Source organism: Falco peregrinus, chromosome Z (genome assembly GCF_023634155.1).
Source record: "Falco peregrinus isolate bFalPer1 chromosome Z, bFalPer1.pri, whole genome shotgun sequence".
NCBI classification, from domain to species: domain Eukaryota; kingdom Metazoa; phylum Chordata; class Aves; order Falconiformes; family Falconidae; genus Falco; species Falco peregrinus.
This window is the reverse complement of record NC_073739.1, coordinates 81,637,110-81,655,728: the sequence shown is the minus strand read 5'-3', so window position 1 is coordinate 81,655,728 and position 18,619 is coordinate 81,637,110. Positions and strand designations below refer to the sequence as shown.

Below are 18,619 nucleotides of genomic sequence, written 5' to 3'. Positions count from 1 at the left end.
GATGCTTTCACAGCAGCGTGCTGGTACCAGTTGGGGCTGGCTGTGTGGTGGAAATGCAGCACTTCAGAGGGCCTTGAGTGCAAATGCACAGAGGAGTAAGGGATCAGTTCTGTGTACCACACTGTTAAAGGTTTTGTTTTGAAGGGCATGAGGACGGGCAAAGGGCAAAGTAGAAGGTAGTGGGTTTGTACACCAATGAATTTCAAACTCCTTTTAATTATCTTTGACATCTCATCTTCGGTTGCAATATTATGAATTAGGCATCGTATTATCCTACAGACCTTGGATTTTTTTACGTACTGTCACAATATAAAACTGTGTGTATCGCTTAAGAAATGAGGGCACAGCAAAGAATTATGAAAACCTAACTGCGATAGCTTAAAAAGCTCCTGCAGATGAGCATGGCACTCCCCCCTGCCGTCACAGGCAAAGTGGTCCCCACAGCCTAGGCCCTGCGGCTCCCACACTCCTCGCAGGTTTCCAACAGAGCTGCTGTAGGAAGCTGAGCTCCCACGCGTCCCGCAAAGGATCAGGCCCATCGGGGCACGCAGCGGCTGTGCCCCCCGCCCCACGTCCCCTCAGAGCGCAGCTGCGGAAGGGAGAGCGGGGCGCGCGGCCCTCGGCGTTTCCCGCCCTCCCGGCTGAGGGCCCTTTGCCCTCAGCGCTGTCCCGGGCTGCCGGCGCGCTGCCTGTCGGCGACTGCCGGACACCGGCGGGGGATACCAGCCCCTGAGGGCTGAGAACAGCTGCGGGGCCGCGCTTGGCCGCGGCTGTGGCACCTGTGCTGGCGGCAAGGCGGGCCCCGGCGCTCGGCCGGACAGCCCCGGCTCTGCGAGGACCCCGCGGGGCGGGCCGGGGCGGTGGCGGGGCGGCCGGAGGCAGGTTAGTGGCGGGGAGGGGAGTCTCCCCTCTGGTCCGAGTGGGCCCGCCCGCCTTCTTCGGGCGCCCACGGGCGGGCGGAACCATCCGCGTCGCGGGGAAGGGAGGCCCGTTGAGCTCGGAGACTCCCTCAGCAGAGAATGGACCAGTCCACCTACCCATTGTAAACTGGCGGAAGGAGACGGTACCATTCGTTGGCTGGGGGGGGAGGTAGTTGTAGCCTTATGTCCATTCCAGCATGGTGAGGGGAAGGTATGTGTCCTCGAAGGCGCTGTGGGGCAGGGGAGCGGTCTCGGGGCTCCCCAGCGAGACCCCTCGTCAGGGCGCAGTGACAGGCCCACCGGGGAGGCTGTGTGGGCTCTCTGTGGGTCTGGGTGGGTGGCCGGGGGGCCTGCAGCCCCACTCCCCTCAGCACAGCCTGAGCCGGGCCTGGGCCGCGCTGCTGCCTTGTCCTGGGGCTAGCCAGTGGCTTCAGGGGCTCCTGCTTCGCTGCCCAGCTTGTGCTGCCAGCCGAGGGCATGGCCTGGCCTTCGCTGGTGGCACCACGCCGGCCCTGTGGCGTGGCCCAGTGCTGGGGTCTGGGGGAGAAGAGGAGCAGGGGGGGCTGGCAATGCCGGGCACCTCTGCCATAGAGAGCACATCTGTGCCATTACAGGCCTTCCGAGAGGGAAGAAGGCCTGTTTCCCCATCAACAAGGTTGCGAGTATCTTATTGAGTCCCTGTAGGGCAGGTAGGCCCATTAGACTGCCAGGGACCAGGTGGGATGTGAACTGGATGGTCCCTCATGTCCTGACCAGCCAGAATTACTGTATGGCTTCGTCCCGTTGCTGTAGCTGTAATGTCAGCACAAAGGTGAGGTTCCCCTGGTGAGTTGGGCTGTGGTTTTTTGCTAGGCTTTGAGCTTTATACTTTAAAACTAGGCTATGCGTAAAACTGGCTCGGCAAATAACTTCCATACTGACAGAATAAATACACTGTGAGTAGGAGAACCAACTGAGATCTAGGGTAAAACAGGAATTTAAAAAAATACCCAATTTCTGTTAAACTAGGATATTCTATCTATGTCCTTAGCTGTGCTCTCTCTGCCAGTGTGGTGCAGTTACTCTGCAGTCATGTGTGCTAGGCTACAGAATTTATATGAAAGCACTTTCTTGAGTCTTTTGAATTTCTCTCAGCACTCAGCATTCCCTGAGCCACAGCAGAAGTGCTTGAGGGAGGAGAGGGTTTTTTTGTTGTGGAGGTAATGTGGAGTCATGTAAAGTCCATTCTGTTCAGGCACTGTGTCTGCACTAAGTATTTTACTCAGAGAAGATGTCTTAGAAACCTGGTGCCCTCTTTTCCTGTGCAATTGTTGAAGCTCCTTTAGGAGTTCTGTTATCAGTTTTGTATCATAAGATGTTCAACCTTGGCCTGTGTAGCAGCAGTCATATAAAATAAGCATTTTTTTCTTACTGCAGGGAACCAGTAGGAAAAGTGAAAGTGGAATCACAAAGTTTTCTGTGCTTGTCTTGTACCTGAGGCATCAAGTTCACATGATCTTGATCATTGATAAAAAATTTTATCTTTGTCTGCAAAGATAAAACTGTCCTGATAGAAAATTAAATCTATTAAGGCAGGTTCTAATCATGGTGTTGACTACTTTGTGTGTTTTTTAAAAGTAAGTACATGTGACATGTTTTGTCTGTAATCAGACTAGCTCAGTATAAAGTCATGATAACTTGCTACTGATGGCAGATCAGATGGTCGTTATTGTCTAACAAACAGGAGAAAAAATTATGTGTTGGACATTTGCTAAGAAATAGCTCTGCTTAAACTTGCTTGTGGAGCAAAATGCAGCACTTGCAGCACACATAAGGGGAAGTACTAGTTTCTGAAGACACGTTTTCAGCCAGAGGATTTGTACCTGACCTTGCTGTTTTTTTCTCCAGTGCCTTTGCCTTTTGAGTGCTGCCTTCTGTTTTGGGCTGAGTCTTGTGTACTTATTTGTGTGGCACAGAAGCTTGCTGGAGAATGTCTACTTGACTGTCTGCTTTGCAAGAGGAAGAAGTAACCCTTTGGGGTGCTGACTAACCTTAAAGCTTCTGAGCTAACAGTCTGTAAAATCCACGCTGTCACATGGGTAGTCAACCCCCGAATAACCTGAGTTAGGTCACCTGAATTGTGTTCTGGGTGGATCACCCTAGATGTTGCTTACAAAACCAAAATTAACAATATCCACTTCTGCAGAGGATTTTGAGCTTTATAGTCAGAACACTGTATCATCACTTAGTAGTATTACATTTTTACTTGAACACTGCCATTGGTGTCGATGGGACTTGCTGAAATGTGCTTGCTGAGGCCTTGAACCAGCAATACCAGACCTAATGATCCTCTTCCCAACAGTCTTGGTTGTTTAGAGAATTTTTTGACTTGCACAAATAAAGGCACTTAGAAAACAAATAGCACCTGATTTCCATATATAGAGTCTTTGGGAAAATACCACCCCATCAATTATGTATTTTTTTTTAAACACTGCCTTTTATTTCTCTGTCTAAAGGGGCCCATTTCATACTGCGAGTAATGTTCTGAGTAATACTGGGCTTGGCACAAATGAGGCGCTTAACTGAGTTCCTTATTTTTATTATCCATTGTCTACTAACCAGTTTTTTGTTGTTTCATTTATTTGTCTTTTCCCTGGGGAAGGAAGGATGGCAGCTCGGCGTGTGCTGAAAGCTGTCTTGGTGGATCTCAGCGGCACACTTCACATTGAAGACTCAGCTGTGCCAGGCGCGCAGGAAGCTCTTAAAAGGCAAGCTACCTTTTTCAATTTCCTCTGATCAGTTATGACAGCGCTGTTTGCATAAAGATGCTTCTTGAAGTGAATGGGCCTGAAGCTTCTGCCTCTTTGTACTGTCATGGATAAGCAAATAAGTGGCCAAATTCTGCTTTTATTTACACCTGTATTAATACCGAGATAAATCGGCAAAGGGCCTAGGCGCTGAAAAGTTGCCATGTGTCACCTGAGCCTCCACAGCTTTCCTGCCTTGCTCTCTAAGTCTTTTTTAAGTCTTTCTAGGTAGAAAAAGGCAATACTCGGAGTGTTTCTGCTAATTTTTATGGGACTACAGCCTTAGACAAAGTGGAAAGTAGTTAAGTCAACCTGAATTACCCTATGTACACCAAAGTCACTTCAGCTAAGCAGTTCGTCAGCGCTTTGTTTAACTACAGGAACCTGATTTTTGGAGCTGTTAGGTCTGTGGTGAGCCAGAGTGGAATAACAGAATAACTTGGCCTGGTGAGCAGGGGGCATCTTTTGCAGAGTTCTCATTTCATTTGGTCTTTCAGCCAAGGCTTTGCTTTACTATTTTCAAAGTTTCCTTCTGCTAGGTAAACAACCTCAGTCATTTTATAGTTTGAGAAACAATTGATAATACAGCCCATCTTTTGTAGGCATTTCAATGTGTTAGTAAACAGGACCTCCTCCTGTTTGGATGAAAGGGTGCCTAAAGAAACCGAGGCATAGTAAAATGACTTAATCTGGCTGAGTCAGTGGCAAAACAGGATACAAAACCCCAGGGATCTTTGTATTGTATTACGATGCCATTTTCCTGGAGAAGACATCTTGCAATGGATGAAAAAAACCACAAAGTGACACGTGCTATCATGGTGAGGGAAGACACCTGAGGATGCTGGGGCAGTAAGAATTAATCAGGAGAGAGAAATAGAGTTGAATTATGGATGAGAAGTTTATACTGGAGTTGTACTAGCTGCTTGGATTTTTATAGAGTTAGACTTGCTCAGATGAAAAGTTCACAGAGGCGTTAGGAAACTGCATTTCTTTTCACAAATAATTCTGTGGACATAATTATCTCCTAAGTTGTCACATTGCAAAGAAGTAAAAACTGCTAAAGCATTGGGTACTTTCGTTCATTACCCTTTCATTTGCTGGACCTTGTCTGCCTGGTGTTTAATGCTGCTGGGAGAATTCGTGCCAGGTGAGAGCCAGCATTCTCAAAAATCCATATATGTTTTATATAGAAGTGGTGATATGGTCAAGAAGAGCTCAGTACCTGTCCTGTCTGCTGCTCACCTCCAAACCCCCAGACAGTAGGCTGGACAGAAGAAATGGCTTCTGTAGAATCGGAAGACAAACCGTTTTGTGAAGCTGATGATTCTTCTTTGTCTTCTGCTTCTGCATGATTCTTACTGCACTGTGCTCGCGCAGGCCCTATGCTGGCTTTGGGAAGGGACAGGGTTAGAGAAGGGGTAAGGTACAGAGAGAGTCTGGTGCTGTTTGCCAGCTTCAGCCTGCTGTCAGAGGTATGGAGAGCAGGTGTCATTTCACCGTGAAGGACAGCAGGGTCTTTTTGCTTGGATGTTTGAAAAAAATACTTTCTGACTCTTTCCTGCCAATCCATGTCATTGCCCTTCCTGAAGAGAAGCTGGAATGATTGGTGTGCAGCTTGCTTAGGGAACAAATGGATAGATTCCATTTTTAGGGTTACTTCTCAGTATTGAGGTCCATAAGAAAAATAAATAAATTAATTTTTATTTTATTAGCAACTAGGGGTCTTTCTTACCAGTTCATGCTTGTGAAGGAGCAGTGTATCTGACAAAGAAGAGAAAGAAGTGGCAGGTGCAAGCAAGTCTCTAGCGTTGACCAACTTTATTCTGATGTTCTCCATGCAGACCTGATGCCAGTGTTTGTTTCTATAGCAACAAACAGAGAAAGTGATGGTGGGGGAATAATTAAAGGGAATGCTGTTGAAATTGTCACTTAAAATTATTTGATTGTTTGGTAGCATGTATTGTCAGTGTAGGGCAATAATGTGGTTTTATGTGATCTTGGTGTTCCTCAGTAAAGAGAGAAATGGCTGCAAAAGCTGGCATAAAATCACCACAAAGGTAACACAGGCTCCTAGAGTGTCCTGCATCTCTGAATGAGCCACAGCTGCTGTGAAATTCACCTGGCATGGGGAGTCCAGTATATTAGTTTAGCAACAAGGTTCTTTTGTTTGTTTATTTTGGTTGAGGATGCTGTTGATTCAGAATACAGGGCTGGTTTATCTATTGTTTAGTTTGAATTAAAACGCTTTTCAGACTAGCTGTTGTTGTTGATCATAGATGGTTGGTTGACAAGAAGCTCAACATGACCCAGCAGTGTGCACTCACAGCCCAGAAAACCAGCTGGGTATCCTGGGCTGCATCAAAGGCAGCATGGCCAGCAGGGTGAGGGAGGGGATTCTCCCTCTCTGCTCTGCTCTGGTGAGACTCCCCCTGCAGTGCTGTGTCCGGCTCTGCAGCCCCCAGTGTAAGAAGGACATAGACCTGTTGGAGTGAGTCCAGAGGAGACCACAAATATGATGAGAGGCTGGAGCACCTCTGCTGGGAGAGCTGGGGTGGTTCAGCCTGGAGAAGAGAAGGCTCCAGGGAGACCTTAGAGCACCTTCCAGTGCCTAAAGGGGCCGACAGGGAAGCTGGAGAGGGGCTCTGTACCAGGGCCTGTAGCGAGGGGACAAGGGGGAAAGGCTTTGCACTGAGAGAGGGGAGATCTAGATCAGCTGTAAGGAAGAAATTGTTCCCCGTGAGGGTGGGAGGCGCCGGCAGAGGCTGCCCGGGGCAGCTGTGGGTGCCCCGTCCCCGGCAGTGCCCACGGCCAGGCAGGGGGTGGGACTGGGTGGGCTTTAAGGTCCCAACACAAACCATTCTGTGACTCTGTAATAGATTTGTTTGCTACTACTATGAAGATGGAGTTTGGAATTGCCATTTTCTTCCACACTTTTCCCAGTAGAAGCAAAACAGGGGAGACTTGGTCTTGTTCTGGTAGCTGTAATTCTTGCCATCTGTTTCACATCACCCTCCAGTCCAGAGAAGTTACCAGCCTGATGGTTCTTGTGTAGCACTGGTACTCTGGGATGTATGCAGTCTTTTCTTCTGCAGCCTTTAGACAAACGGTCCTTTTCCAGTCCCAAAGAGGCATACAGGTGTGTAAACAGAAGCATGTTGTGACCAATTTGCCTTTGCTCTTCATCCATCAGGCTGCGCAGTGCTCCGGTTACCATTCGATTTGTGACGAACACAACAAAGGAGTGCAAGAGAGACCTGCTGGACAGGCTGACGAAACTGGGATTTGACATTGCAGAAAATGAGATCTTCACGTCTCTGACAGCAGCCAGAAATCTTCTGGAGCAAAAGCACGTGAGGCCTCTCCTGCTGGTGGACGATAGGGCCCTGCCTGATTTCACAGGTGAGGTGGTCAGAAAACACCATGGGGGAAGTAACAGAGCAACTAAGGAAACATGGTGCTTGGTTTTTTAGAATGACAGTCTATGTATATACTGCTCGTCGTGATGAAGCCTGAAATGTGGAACTCTCCAGTGTTGTAAAGGTGCTTTCTTCTTTTTAAATTAACATTAAACAGTCTGAAGTCATAGCTTCTTGAGAAGTACTGGAAATGGCAGTCACAGCCTTCAGATAGTCAGGAATTCTGGTAAAACTCAATGCTTTTTATTAACTCCCAGTGTGAAAAAAAGTAATAGTTACCACTAGATCATCTAGATCATTGGTGATTTAGTGCATCTACCAGTGCTGATTTGTTTTATAGCAAGGATCTGTCAATTTGTTGAAAATCAGGTTTCCATCAGCTATTGCACAGAGGTTTTGCTTATAAAGAGATGAAAAGCCAGTGTGCAGGCACATGCAGAAGGCTAATTTTTCTCTTAATAGATTATTATTAAATGTAAAAAATTCCAAGTAGTTATTGTTACTTATCTTGTATTAAAGATCTAGGTCTCACTCCATGTACTTTGATAATTGATGGCAGAAGGTTCATCACCCTGTCTTCTCTAGATTGTCATCTCTAAAGACCTGGTTAAAAACTTGCTTTATGGTCAGATGTTCCCATTTCCCTCCCTCAACAAGGAGGGGAGCAGAAGATCCAAGTTAGACACATCTAACTTGGACGTGTCTGGCAGGTGTCTGTTAGTCCTTGATCTAATCACATTGTCGTTTTGAGTAGTGGAGATACCCACTTTGTTAACATACTCGAGGTCAAAAACTATATATTGTGTGTTCAGTCTTTTCTTTAAAGTCAAGGCAGCAAAATCGTGGATGGCTTACCACTGCTCCCTGCCCCTTGCCTTATGAACTGAAATCCTTATGGCAGTGTAATTTAAGTGGGTTCTAATCTTGCTAGGAGCTAGACATTTCCAGTTAAATTTTGGTGCCGTAGTCTAGTCAGTAGTCTTTAGAAAGGTCAGTGTTTGGGAGAAAAGCCTCTGTGGGCTCTGAGAGCAATGAAACCTGATAGTCTGTTCTACTGAACATCGTATCCGGAGAGATAAACCCCCAGCAATATTCTGTATTTGTGTTCTTGGGAAGGCTTACTTGGGTCAGAAACATCAGCTATTTCACTAGAGGTATTTAAATCAGTTTAATCTCCATGTATTTGGGATCTTTCCATCAGTTTTACAGTAGCTGAAGCTAATTTTGTGAAAGATGGCAAAGGGAGAGAGGTATCAGTGGAGCACACTGCTGGCATTATCTGCATTGCTTGGGTCTGGAATGGATTGTTTTGTTCCTTTTTGCTACAAGCAGTTTGGCTCACATTCAGTGCTGCTCTTGAAACATTTAAGTACAACGGAGAATGCTTTAAATTTCTGTTAATGGCTGCTATTGAACTATTCTTGGCTAATCTCTACGAACTTGGTCACAGATGGATGAATGTAATCTGTTCTTGGTTAAAGGACCCAGATGCTTTTGGGTGGTGTCACAAATCCACGTGGCACCTCTGAGTGTACATTTTGCTGCCTGAGCTAACTGAAGGACAGGCAGCAGGGGACATCAGCCAGCAGGCTGCAGTGACACTCTGGAGACCCAGGAGCACTAGTTGTCCTAGTAAAGGTGTAGAGGATATGCTGTGCAAAGGCAGAACAAAAACCTCAGCAAGCACAGGATACAGCTGATAACTTCACCCATCATAAATTAAATTCTCTGCTACTCCTGTTTCTCCTGTAGATGCTACTGCTTCCACTGCTGGTTCAGTTCAGAGGTGGCACTGCCATGTAAAAACAGACATGGTCCTCTGGAGCAGTGTGGGACAAAGGAGGTACAAGCTATTCTTATGGGGTGTCACAGCTTCTCGGTCATGCTGCAATACCATCTTTGCCATCATAAGCAGACTGCTATGTAAAACAACAGTCAGGCTTTATACCCTACATGGAGTTTTCGGTGACTAGAGGGAATAGAAAAAATTGATGGAATGCACCAGGCTTCCAGCTTTACTGTCTTACAAAGCAGATAAATATATGTAGAAAGAGATTGTCAGGTAACAGAGATTCTGAGATAGTTTCTCAGATTAAAAAAATCATTCTGTTAGAAAAGTTATTTGTGCGGTCTACTGTATTTCCATGGAGGCAGTGAGAGAATCACTGTTCAACAGTTGCTGTTAGGACTATCCAGCTGCAGAATTGTGTTCAGCATGAAGGATGGCAGGGTCTGGATAGATTGACAACTTTTCCGCAGATGCTTTCCTCATTTCTAAAAGACTTAAAACTAGTCTATGTGATGTGGCTGTGTCAGAAAATGCTCATTTTTGCTGTAAGGTGAAAAATTGCACTTGTTGACTGCGTACTGCTAAATATGAATAAAATTCTGTTTGCTCAGAGTCATGGTTTGATTTTTCCAGAGATAATCACGGATGACCCCAATGCAGTCGTGGTAGGACTGGCTCCTGAGCACTTTCACTACGAGATGATGAACAGAGCGTTTCGGTAAGTCAGCCTCTCCTCGTGGCTTTTTGAATGGTGGCTGTCTTGTGCTGAACTTTGTAGCTCTACACTTGCAAGGAAATCCTTCTTGTATGGGAAGAAGAACGTTGTAACAATATAACCGTTACGTAGCATGATTATGATGTCTTCCTCAGTGTCTGACAGAGAGACACTAACTGTGGTGGATTTGGGACCTTAACCATGAACCTCAGGTAGTCCAGCCCTGTTTTTTATAGCTTTCAGTCTGTAAATAAGTTATACAAGTACAGTCACAGTTGTCATTGAGGTGAAGAAGTTAGCAATGCTTCAAGGAGAAATACACAAACCCAAGGATGTTGGGAAGTATTTGGGAGCTGGTTCAAACCTCAGTCTTCGATGCTGAAATATTATAGGGAAGGAAATCCGGTACTCAGGGCGGATTATTCCTTATCTACTTAATGCAGGACTTCTAGCGATTTCTTCTGAAGCATTTTGTGTTCAGGTGTGGCCAGCACAATATCCTGGGCTAGATGAACTATGGATCTGATCTGGTCTTATTTCTAAAGCTCTTTGTTTTGTGTGTTGATTAAGGGGTAAATCAGATAAAATTTATCTGTCACTGTACAGGAGCCAAGATACAATAATATATGCAGAGATGCATAGTTACGTGTCCTTCTCTCTAGCTCAGCACAGCACTCTTGATTTTTAACTTGAAAAAAACTTTTCACTTCAAAGAATTGAACATGAACTTGTCGGTGAATTTAGCTCTGGTGATGTGCCTCTTGTCTGTTGTGAAATGCACAGAGAAGGGTTGTCTGAGCATGCCCCTTACCCAGCACCCCAGCAGAGCCTGCTGTGCCTCTGTTTCATTTTGCTGGGAGCATTCTGAACTTGCTGTACTTCAGCAGTGGTTTAAGCCAGGTGATTAGCCTCGCCTTGTAATGGAGGAGGAGCACCCACCTGCACAGCCTGTCCCAGCTGTGGGGTGCTAACCCCTGCGAGCAGCTGGTAACCAACTTTAGTGTCTCAGAGCTAAAGAGGACATCCTGTAACACCCTGGGTGACTCCCTGCTGTGCTGCAATACGGTAAGTGCAGTAAGTGTGGTGAGTCCTTTTCACTCTTTGCTCTCGGGGTGATGACTATCACACAAGTTGTCACCATGGAATTTGAAAAAAATCTTATCTCAAGCACCTTAATCCGTCTTTCTAACTACTAAATCCAACGAGGGAGTGTTGAGACGGAGGGAAGACACAGTCACTCAATATGAGTGATCAGCAGACTTCGTTTATTGTCCCTTACAGGCACCTTTTATGCCTTGTTATAATTAGCTCATACATATTACAAAAGTTAAGCTCATTATTGGTTAGTTGCCTAAATACCAAGCCCGCCCCTAGTTTCTCTTCTGTAGTTATCTGTTCCCACCTGCAACATTCTTTTCCCACCGAAATCTTCCTGTTATTGTGTAACAAGAACAGCCAAAGACAGTGTATTTTTGCTTTACTTCAGATAAGCTGAGAGCGATGTGCATTTTTGTCCAGCCAGCTGGACTATGTCTATGAGACCTTTTTCAGCTAGCCAGTTATCCACAAGGGAGTATCAATTACTGCTCACCAGTATCATACGGAGGCACACTGGAGTAGGAAGCCAGTGCTGGCCTTATCTGCTTGCCAGTTCAATGTCATAAGAACATGTATTGACCCAAAGTGACTGACTGTCTGCCTCATTAGTGCATGTTGCCAGTAGCATTGATTTTAGAGTTTGACAGCGCACTCATGAGTGGACTCAATTTCACAACAGCGTGGACTTAACCCATAATATATTCCAGTGCTTACATCATTTTTTAGATTGATACTTCTGTCGTGACTGTATTAGCTGTTGAATAATAGTCATTAGCTGCTTCAGGCTGCAGGCTGGGACACTCAAAACGAGAAACCTTCATCACCTTCAGGGTCCATGAGGGCCCCAGGCTTCCGCAGGCCAGCATATGCAGGAGAGCCTGCAGAACTGGCCCTGTGGAGGTAGGCAAGGTTGTCCCAGGCTGGGTTTGGGCTTTTTGCGTTAAACACTGGCTCGGGTGTTGGAAGGAAGGTGCTGAAGGACAAATCCAGTCCCCTGCAGTGGGCACAACATGGCTTTGCTGCACAAGAGAGACATTCATGGGGTAGCATGGAGTGCATGCTGCGTGAGCATGCTATATCCAGAGCCGTCTGGGTGGTGTGGCTGCTGGGTGTTGAGCAAGGCCAAGTTCTTCAGCTCACCTTGGCTTGTGCAGCTGCTTGGCTGACTTGTCTGCCTGGGGGAAGATTTCATCCTCTGTGAGTCTGTCCTGGGTTTGCCCGGTGTTTTCCTGTTCCTGTGTTTCAGGCTGGGCAGAAGCCCTGATGGGCTCTGTCTGATCGTTAACATCTCACTGAGTTGTTCTGTTTTTTTCCCCCCGGTCCTCTATTGAGGGGAGATGGTTTTGCTGGTATCAGTTTTGTTTGGTCTAATGGAAATACTAACTACTGACCACACTTTCTTCTTGAGCCTTGTGCCATGTCTGTATTCCTTGTCCTTTACTGCTCAGATAATTAAGTCACTTGGGATTTGCATTGCTTGTAGCAAAACTTTAAGGTGAATCTGATTAAATGCACGTTTCTGCAGTGCCAGTACCCATATCTGACCTGGTAACTTGGGTTCCTGAAGGAGAGAAGAGGTGCTTGTAAGGCATCATCCATTTTTCCCCTAGTAGTGCTTAAAATAGGACAGTTGAACTGTGCCCTAGAAGTGTTTTTTCCTCTCCCCTGACTGTGAAGAGCCCAGGCTGACTTAATTACCTGGTAGGCAGCTACTTGGTTGATGTCCAGCATTAGGTTAGGTAAATCTAACCCAATAGGAGTCCCAAAATGAGATGCACAGAGTAAGGCCATTCTTTAGGCACCATTTGAAATGACAGAGGCTGAATTTCTCTTTTTTGCACATGGGATTTTGGTGCCACGTTTAAAGCACTCTCTCAGGTGAGATCTTTCCTGCAAATTGCTGAGTGTGAGTCATCGTGGTGCTGCTGTCACATTATTTTTTTTCTGTATCGTAGAGGCATCCTCCTATCGTGAGCATATCTGCCTGCTCACAGATACACGTGCCAGTTTGAGCTTGCTTTGGAACACATTGATTCAATACACATGTTTTGGAATAATTAAGTGAAATGAAATACTATTATTTATGTACTGCTTAGTGCCTGGGCTGCTCTGCAGGCGTGTGGGAAGGAGCAGACATCCTCCAAGGTGTGTGTAGCTCACCTAAGCCAGCCTCTTTGAGCAGAGCTCCAGAAAGGCAGTGAAGGGGCAGTGCAGGATTTTGTTTTTCTTAAAGGCTTTTCTTTTTTTTGTCAGTCAGGTGTGGTTAAGGGGGAAAGAAATCCTCCTTTCTGTCCTGAAGATAATGGCCAATGTTTCTCCTCTGTCCCCCAGCATTGCTAGTGACATTCCTGCCTGTTGCGATAAAGAGCGGAGTTGCCGGCAGTACCTGAAGAAGGTGCTGTAAAGTCAAATGGGAAGCGTTTGGCAGCTGTAACCTCAGTTTTTACAGATACTGTCTGGGAGGCTTTTCTTGTGCTGAAACTTGAGGCTGGGGAGGACTGCAGTGACCTTGCTGTGCTTGGTAGTTAGTACCAGGAGGATTCCTCCAGCGCAGCAGCTACACAGGTTTCCCTTTGCTGGTGCACAGGTAGCTGCTGTGTCTGCTGGAAGGAAAAAGTACTGGACAGGTAATGGAAATGGAAGAATCAAAGATTAGGTCCAGGTTCTGTGAAAGCAAGCCCTCTTAAACTCCAGTTACTACTTTGCTGTCATGGGTCCACTGTTCAGGTGCGGCATGTGCTAACAAGAGGGGCTCCCTGCCACGAGGGTTTTACAAAGCAGGTGTTAGACAAGAGCCCTCAAGCAAACATGACTCGACACTGTAGTGAGGCTAAGGAGGCACCGACTGAGGTTGGTGGAGCAGCAGCAGTTTCTTAGTTACATCTTCCCTTACCTTTGTCCACCCACCCCAGCCAGTCCCATGTTCTGTGCAGGTTTTGCACAGGTAGGTGAGGTGGCAGGCAGAGATGCTGTCTGTGGAGCCCCGAGGAGGGTGCACACTGGTGTCCCCGAGCAGAAGTGGGCATGTGGAAGGTGGCAGGATCTCAGCTGTTGGCAGGGAGCAGCTCCCCAGTGCTGCACTCGCTTCCTGAGCTTCCAGGTGCTGTGCCCAGCCAAGACCCTCCTGTAATGCCGCCATACTGTGCATTGTGACCCTTCTGTTGTACTTGGAACTGTTGGGAATCTGGTGACTTGTTGCTTTGAACTACCTTCCAGCCGGAATTTTTGGTTTGAGCAAGGAGCTCGCATCCAGCTTTCTTTCTAAAAGACTCAGTACTGTTAACTGGGGAATTCTGTGGGATGTGAACGTGCTATCTTTGTGCTTTTTTAATGCAACTTATTGTAATTCCTGTGACATGAAAATACAAAGTTAAGGTAAAATGATTTATGCTGTACCTGGCACTTCCCTGAACACCCACCTCTGCTGTAAATATGCAGCTGTTTGGTTGTTCCCGGCGATACCACCAGCCCCAAGAGCTGCCGGGCTGCAGATTGCCTGGCAGCACCAGCCCGAAAGCACTGCTGTGTTCTCTGTCCAGGCAGGGAGATTAAGGCTGCAGCCGTCAAACTGCTACCTCCAGCCACTACCTGTGGTTAATGTATTTTAAAATAATATTTGTGTGGGGAAATCATACGGGGTCTAACGTTGGGATGTTTGCCTTAGTGAAAGGTGAGGCTGCTTAGAGTAATGGACCTAATTGCATGAGAGATTTAGACAGGATTCAAAAATAGTTATCGTATTCTTTATTTGGGGGATTTGTTTTATTAACTGCTTCTGGGGAAAAGAAAGCTTCAGGAAAGTCAGTGTGAGTTTTGTCATCAACTGAAATGAAAGCCAGTTGAGGTCTTCAGCTGCAGATATTGTTTGTTTAATATTATTCCTGTACTTTCTTCAGTACAGTTTTTGTACTCTTTTTCATTCATTCCTTAGGCTGATTTTGGACGGGGCTCCTCTTATAGCTATACATAAAGCCAGATACTTCAAGAAAAAAGATGGCTTGGCTCTGGGACCTGGACCTTTTGTAGCTGGGCTGGAATATGCGACAGACACCAAAGCAACAGTGGTGGGGAAACCAGAGAAAACCTTCTTTCTAGAAGCTTTGCGGGGAACTGACTGTGCCCCAGAGGAGGCCATCATGATTGGTGATGTATGTGGGGATCAAATACCTTATTACCTTAATGAAGCGCTCACCTGTGCGCAGTGCCTCCCAGGTGCTGTGAACTATCTTTCTAAAAGTGCTGGGATATTAAACGGGGTGAAACTGAACCATCAAAACTTGCAGGATTTAATGTAGGGGTTAGTTCTCTTACTTGAGTCACTATTTATCAGGCAAAAAGCACATAAATCATTCCTGTGACAGTTTGTCTAATTGGTAGCTAAAAGATTTATCTCCGTGTAGCTGCTTTTAAGTGGCTGCTTAGGGATGTGCAAAGCAGAGAATGTTATGAAAAACTTGTTAACCAGTGGTGTCTGTGACTACTAACCAGCTGATCTGTTCTGTCCCAGGACTGCAGGGATGATGTTGGTGGTGCCCAGAACGCTGGCATGCGTGGGATTTTGGTGAGGACCGGTAAGTACTAGATGGATCGGTCGTATCAGGAGACAGCGGTGCATTCCATGGTCTCACCCCAGGTACGGGCAGACTCCGTGCCCCAAAGCGAAGGAATGCTCTGAGCCTTGGGTCCAGCCCTGCTGCTCTGTAGAGGCCTGCCATTCGCAGCACCCAGCGACTGCTGGGAGACCCCCAGTCCATCACCCCCTTCATTTTGGGGTGGCAGTAGATTGTGATTAAGTCAGGATAGGGCATTATATGTAATGTTTGAACAACAGGGCTAGAGCACAGACCCCATGCTGCTAGCAGGATCATGTGAAGTAATAGATGGGGGTGGCTGGTCTTGTAGCTGTGAAATTTTTGCTTTAATGACTCCAAAATCCTGAACGCTAATCAGAGAGAACTGTTACTGTGACATCTTTGATTGCCAAAATCGGTCATAGCCATGGAACCTCTGATTGTTCAGGAACTCTGGTGACATTCTCTAGTAATTATGCTGGTTTTTTAATTATAAAAGTAATTTTACTTCAGATAATACCTGTCAGTCCTGAAGGTTCCATTTTTATCAGTGTTACTGATGGTACCATGGACTGGGTTAAGGGCTTTCTGAGGTGGCAGCTGCTCGTGCCACACAGTCCATGATGTTGGAAAGGAAAGCAATCAATCCTACTCTTCCTCATAAAAGCCAGAAAGGAAGATGATAACTTTATTATTTCAAGAATCTACCACATGAATATCTGGTTAGTCAGTGAAAGAACAGTGCCAGTACAGCAGAGTGAAACCAGTGCATAAATAACACCAATTCTGAGCAGGAGCCGGCCCTGGAAAAATCTTCAGTGTAAGGCTCAGTGTTTAGGGAATGTTGTGGGATGTTTGTTGCAGGAGAACCTCCGATGGGCATTCCTCCTACCGTGGTAGTTGTTACTGATCTGAGGTGGCTGTAGTTTTCAGGGAAGAAAAGGATACTCAAAGCAGCTTAGTAACTGCATCATTTTGTTAATCTGTTACAGGTAAATACCGACCAGCAGATGAAGAAAAAATCAGTCCGGCTCCTTACTTAACCTGTGAGAATTTCCCGGAGGCAGTGGAACACATCCTAGAGCATCTGCTATAAGAAAGGGAATAGTTAGTTTGAAAAAACATGTTTCACATAATTTTCTTCACTCTTGCTTCAAAAATTACAGTCACAGGATCAATGCATGCATTGCATCAGAAACCTAGCCGTGAGCTCGAAAGGATCAGTGTGGGCCCCGGAACGGTTGTCACAAAGCACCTTTCCCATAGTAGTTACGCGAGGATGTGGTGAGGGACCACGGATACCCTGCAGGTGAGGCAGAAAGGCCACAACCAGCACAGCTGCTTTCCTGAATAACATAGGGAGCATGGCAGAGAGTTCTATAGTTCTGTTTATTTTCAGTTGTCAAGAAAGAGCTGATGAAAAGCCCTGTCTGGAAGGTGTCGTGTTCTTTTGCTGAATAAGCTAAACTGAAAAAACACACTGGAAATACTCAAGTAAATAAACCTCAAAGACTAATAGAACCTTAGTCACCTTTGTAATGATTTCACTTGAGGATGTCTCTACTCTAAAGGTAGAGATTATGCACATTTAGAAGTGACTTTTAAATTAAAATAGCACCATCCTTTAATATTAACTACTGTTGGTATTGTTCCTCGCATTAGAGCAGATCCTGGGTTTTGTTTTTCAATTTTTACATAAAATTAAAACTGTCAGCATTTTACAGATGTTTTAATTAGATGCTGTTATTAAAAAGAATGATAGAGAAACAAAAATCGGGTATCAAAAGCCTTAGAGGCTGTGAATTTTTGAAATTAGACTTCAGTGGGGTCCTATTAATGCTACAGTTGCAAAATTTCACTGTTGTTGCGAGGGTTTTTTTCTTTTTAATGTTACGGGAAAAGTCCTTCACAAGCCATGGGGACAGATTCCAGGTTTTACACAGTTGGTTAGCAGAGCTGCAAAATGAAATTGAGTTCTGTAGTATGCAATGCTTTTCCTGTGTGCTAAACCCCTGGTACGAACCAACCTTGTAACGATGGTCAATCGCTTTTCTGGTCCATTGGCAAACTGTAACAATCAAAGTCCCTTACGGTGCTCCTGAGTGTTAAATTATTAGATTGTATTTATACATTACTGGAGTACTAACCTTATTGAAAATACGCTTTTGTGGTAATGAACCATGCTTATTCTTGTCAGGAGAGCTTCCTGTTGATTTTTCTTGACACGGTTGTTCCAAAACCAAGGGTTTTTCACCCAGCGTGCAAAAGCCAGTCAACACAGACAGTCAAGATACTTGTTAGTTTCAAGTCTGTGCAGAGATGGGTGCTAGGTGGTAAATCCACAAAGCTATCACAGTTTTTCCTGGTTTTAGGAGCTCTGTATACAGTTAAACAAACAAGGAATGTAGCTGTTGTACCTTGGCTCTAACTCTTTACAATATTATATACAATACGCATGCTCCAGAGGTTGGGGGGAGCTACTTTTTCCTATTATGTTATAATGAGGATAGGTTACTTTTGGGTAGTGTGTCTCAGCAATTGGTGGATCTGCAAGTATTTTTCTTACCCTAGTTCCACAAAACTGACTCTTCGGGGCCCATAGCTGTGTTCTGTCTGTATTCTGTAAGCTTTATCGGTTCCTTGGATTATTTCACATTCCTCCTTTAGCAGTTTGTCATCAACATGAAAGAGTATCTGCAGTTGCGCTCGCGAGGAGGTTACCTACATTAGATTTAATCTCCATCAGAGGGAGAATGTGTGAATGGAATAGACTTGGAAACACAAGAAACAAACTCCCCAGGAACAAAACCTCCCTTTAGATGCTCTTTGTGTGCCTTCATGAAGCGTAACTTACAGTTTGGAATGAATTCACACATCTAGCATTCACGCCAATGGTTCTGAGCCTGCGTCGGTTTCTGCTTGGAGTAGGTAAGGGAGGTCTTTAGCCCATAGTCAGTCAGGCTGAGGAGGTGAGAGATCCATAAGCAGAATCCTGTGAAGATGTTTCCCATAAAGACCTCTGATGGTGTGACTGACACTGGAACAAAAAGAGGCTCTCGGTGCCTTAGAGGCCCCGGAGCTTGCTGGAAGGCACACAAGACCATGGTACGTAGAAAAGCAGCTGCAGAGAAGCCCACACAAGGAAAAACACAGAGAATTGCAGAAAGGGTAACGTGTCTTGCCAAGCAAGAGGGACGGTATGAGGCAGCAACAAGTCACAGCCTGAAAAAAATTACTTAATAGAATTTCTGATTAAGAGATTGCAGGACACGTGGCAGTCCTGACTGCTTACTTGGCCATGTTTGTAAGCAGAGAAATCATCGA

At 45.7% G+C, this 18,619-nt stretch overlaps 1 protein-coding gene across 8 annotated transcripts; it reads left to right on the top strand.

Moving 5' to 3' along the window:
• Positions 1-841: 841 nt before the first annotated feature.
• HDHD2 (haloacid dehalogenase like hydrolase domain containing 2) lies at positions 842-16,816 on the top strand. Of its 8 annotated transcripts, none has more exons than XM_055790467.1 (7): positions 842-882; positions 3,562-3,667; positions 6,897-7,105; positions 9,545-9,629; positions 14,656-14,872; positions 15,232-15,295; positions 16,288-16,816. In XM_055790467.1, the coding sequence occupies exons 2-7, from the start codon at positions 3,567-3,569 to the stop codon at positions 16,389-16,391; spliced, it is 780 nt and encodes a 259-aa protein (XP_055646442.1). In that variant the 5' UTR covers positions 842-882; positions 3,562-3,566; the 3' UTR covers positions 16,392-16,816. The 8 variants fall into 8 exon arrangements, with proteins under 8 accessions (XP_055646442.1, XP_055646443.1, XP_027634840.1 ...); XM_055790468.1 differs by having other exon boundaries at positions 844-882; positions 3,566-3,667; XM_027779039.2 differs by lacking the exon at positions 842-882 and adding an exon at positions 906-1,063 and having other exon boundaries at positions 3,566-3,667.
• Positions 16,817-18,619: the final 1,803 nt, after the last annotated feature.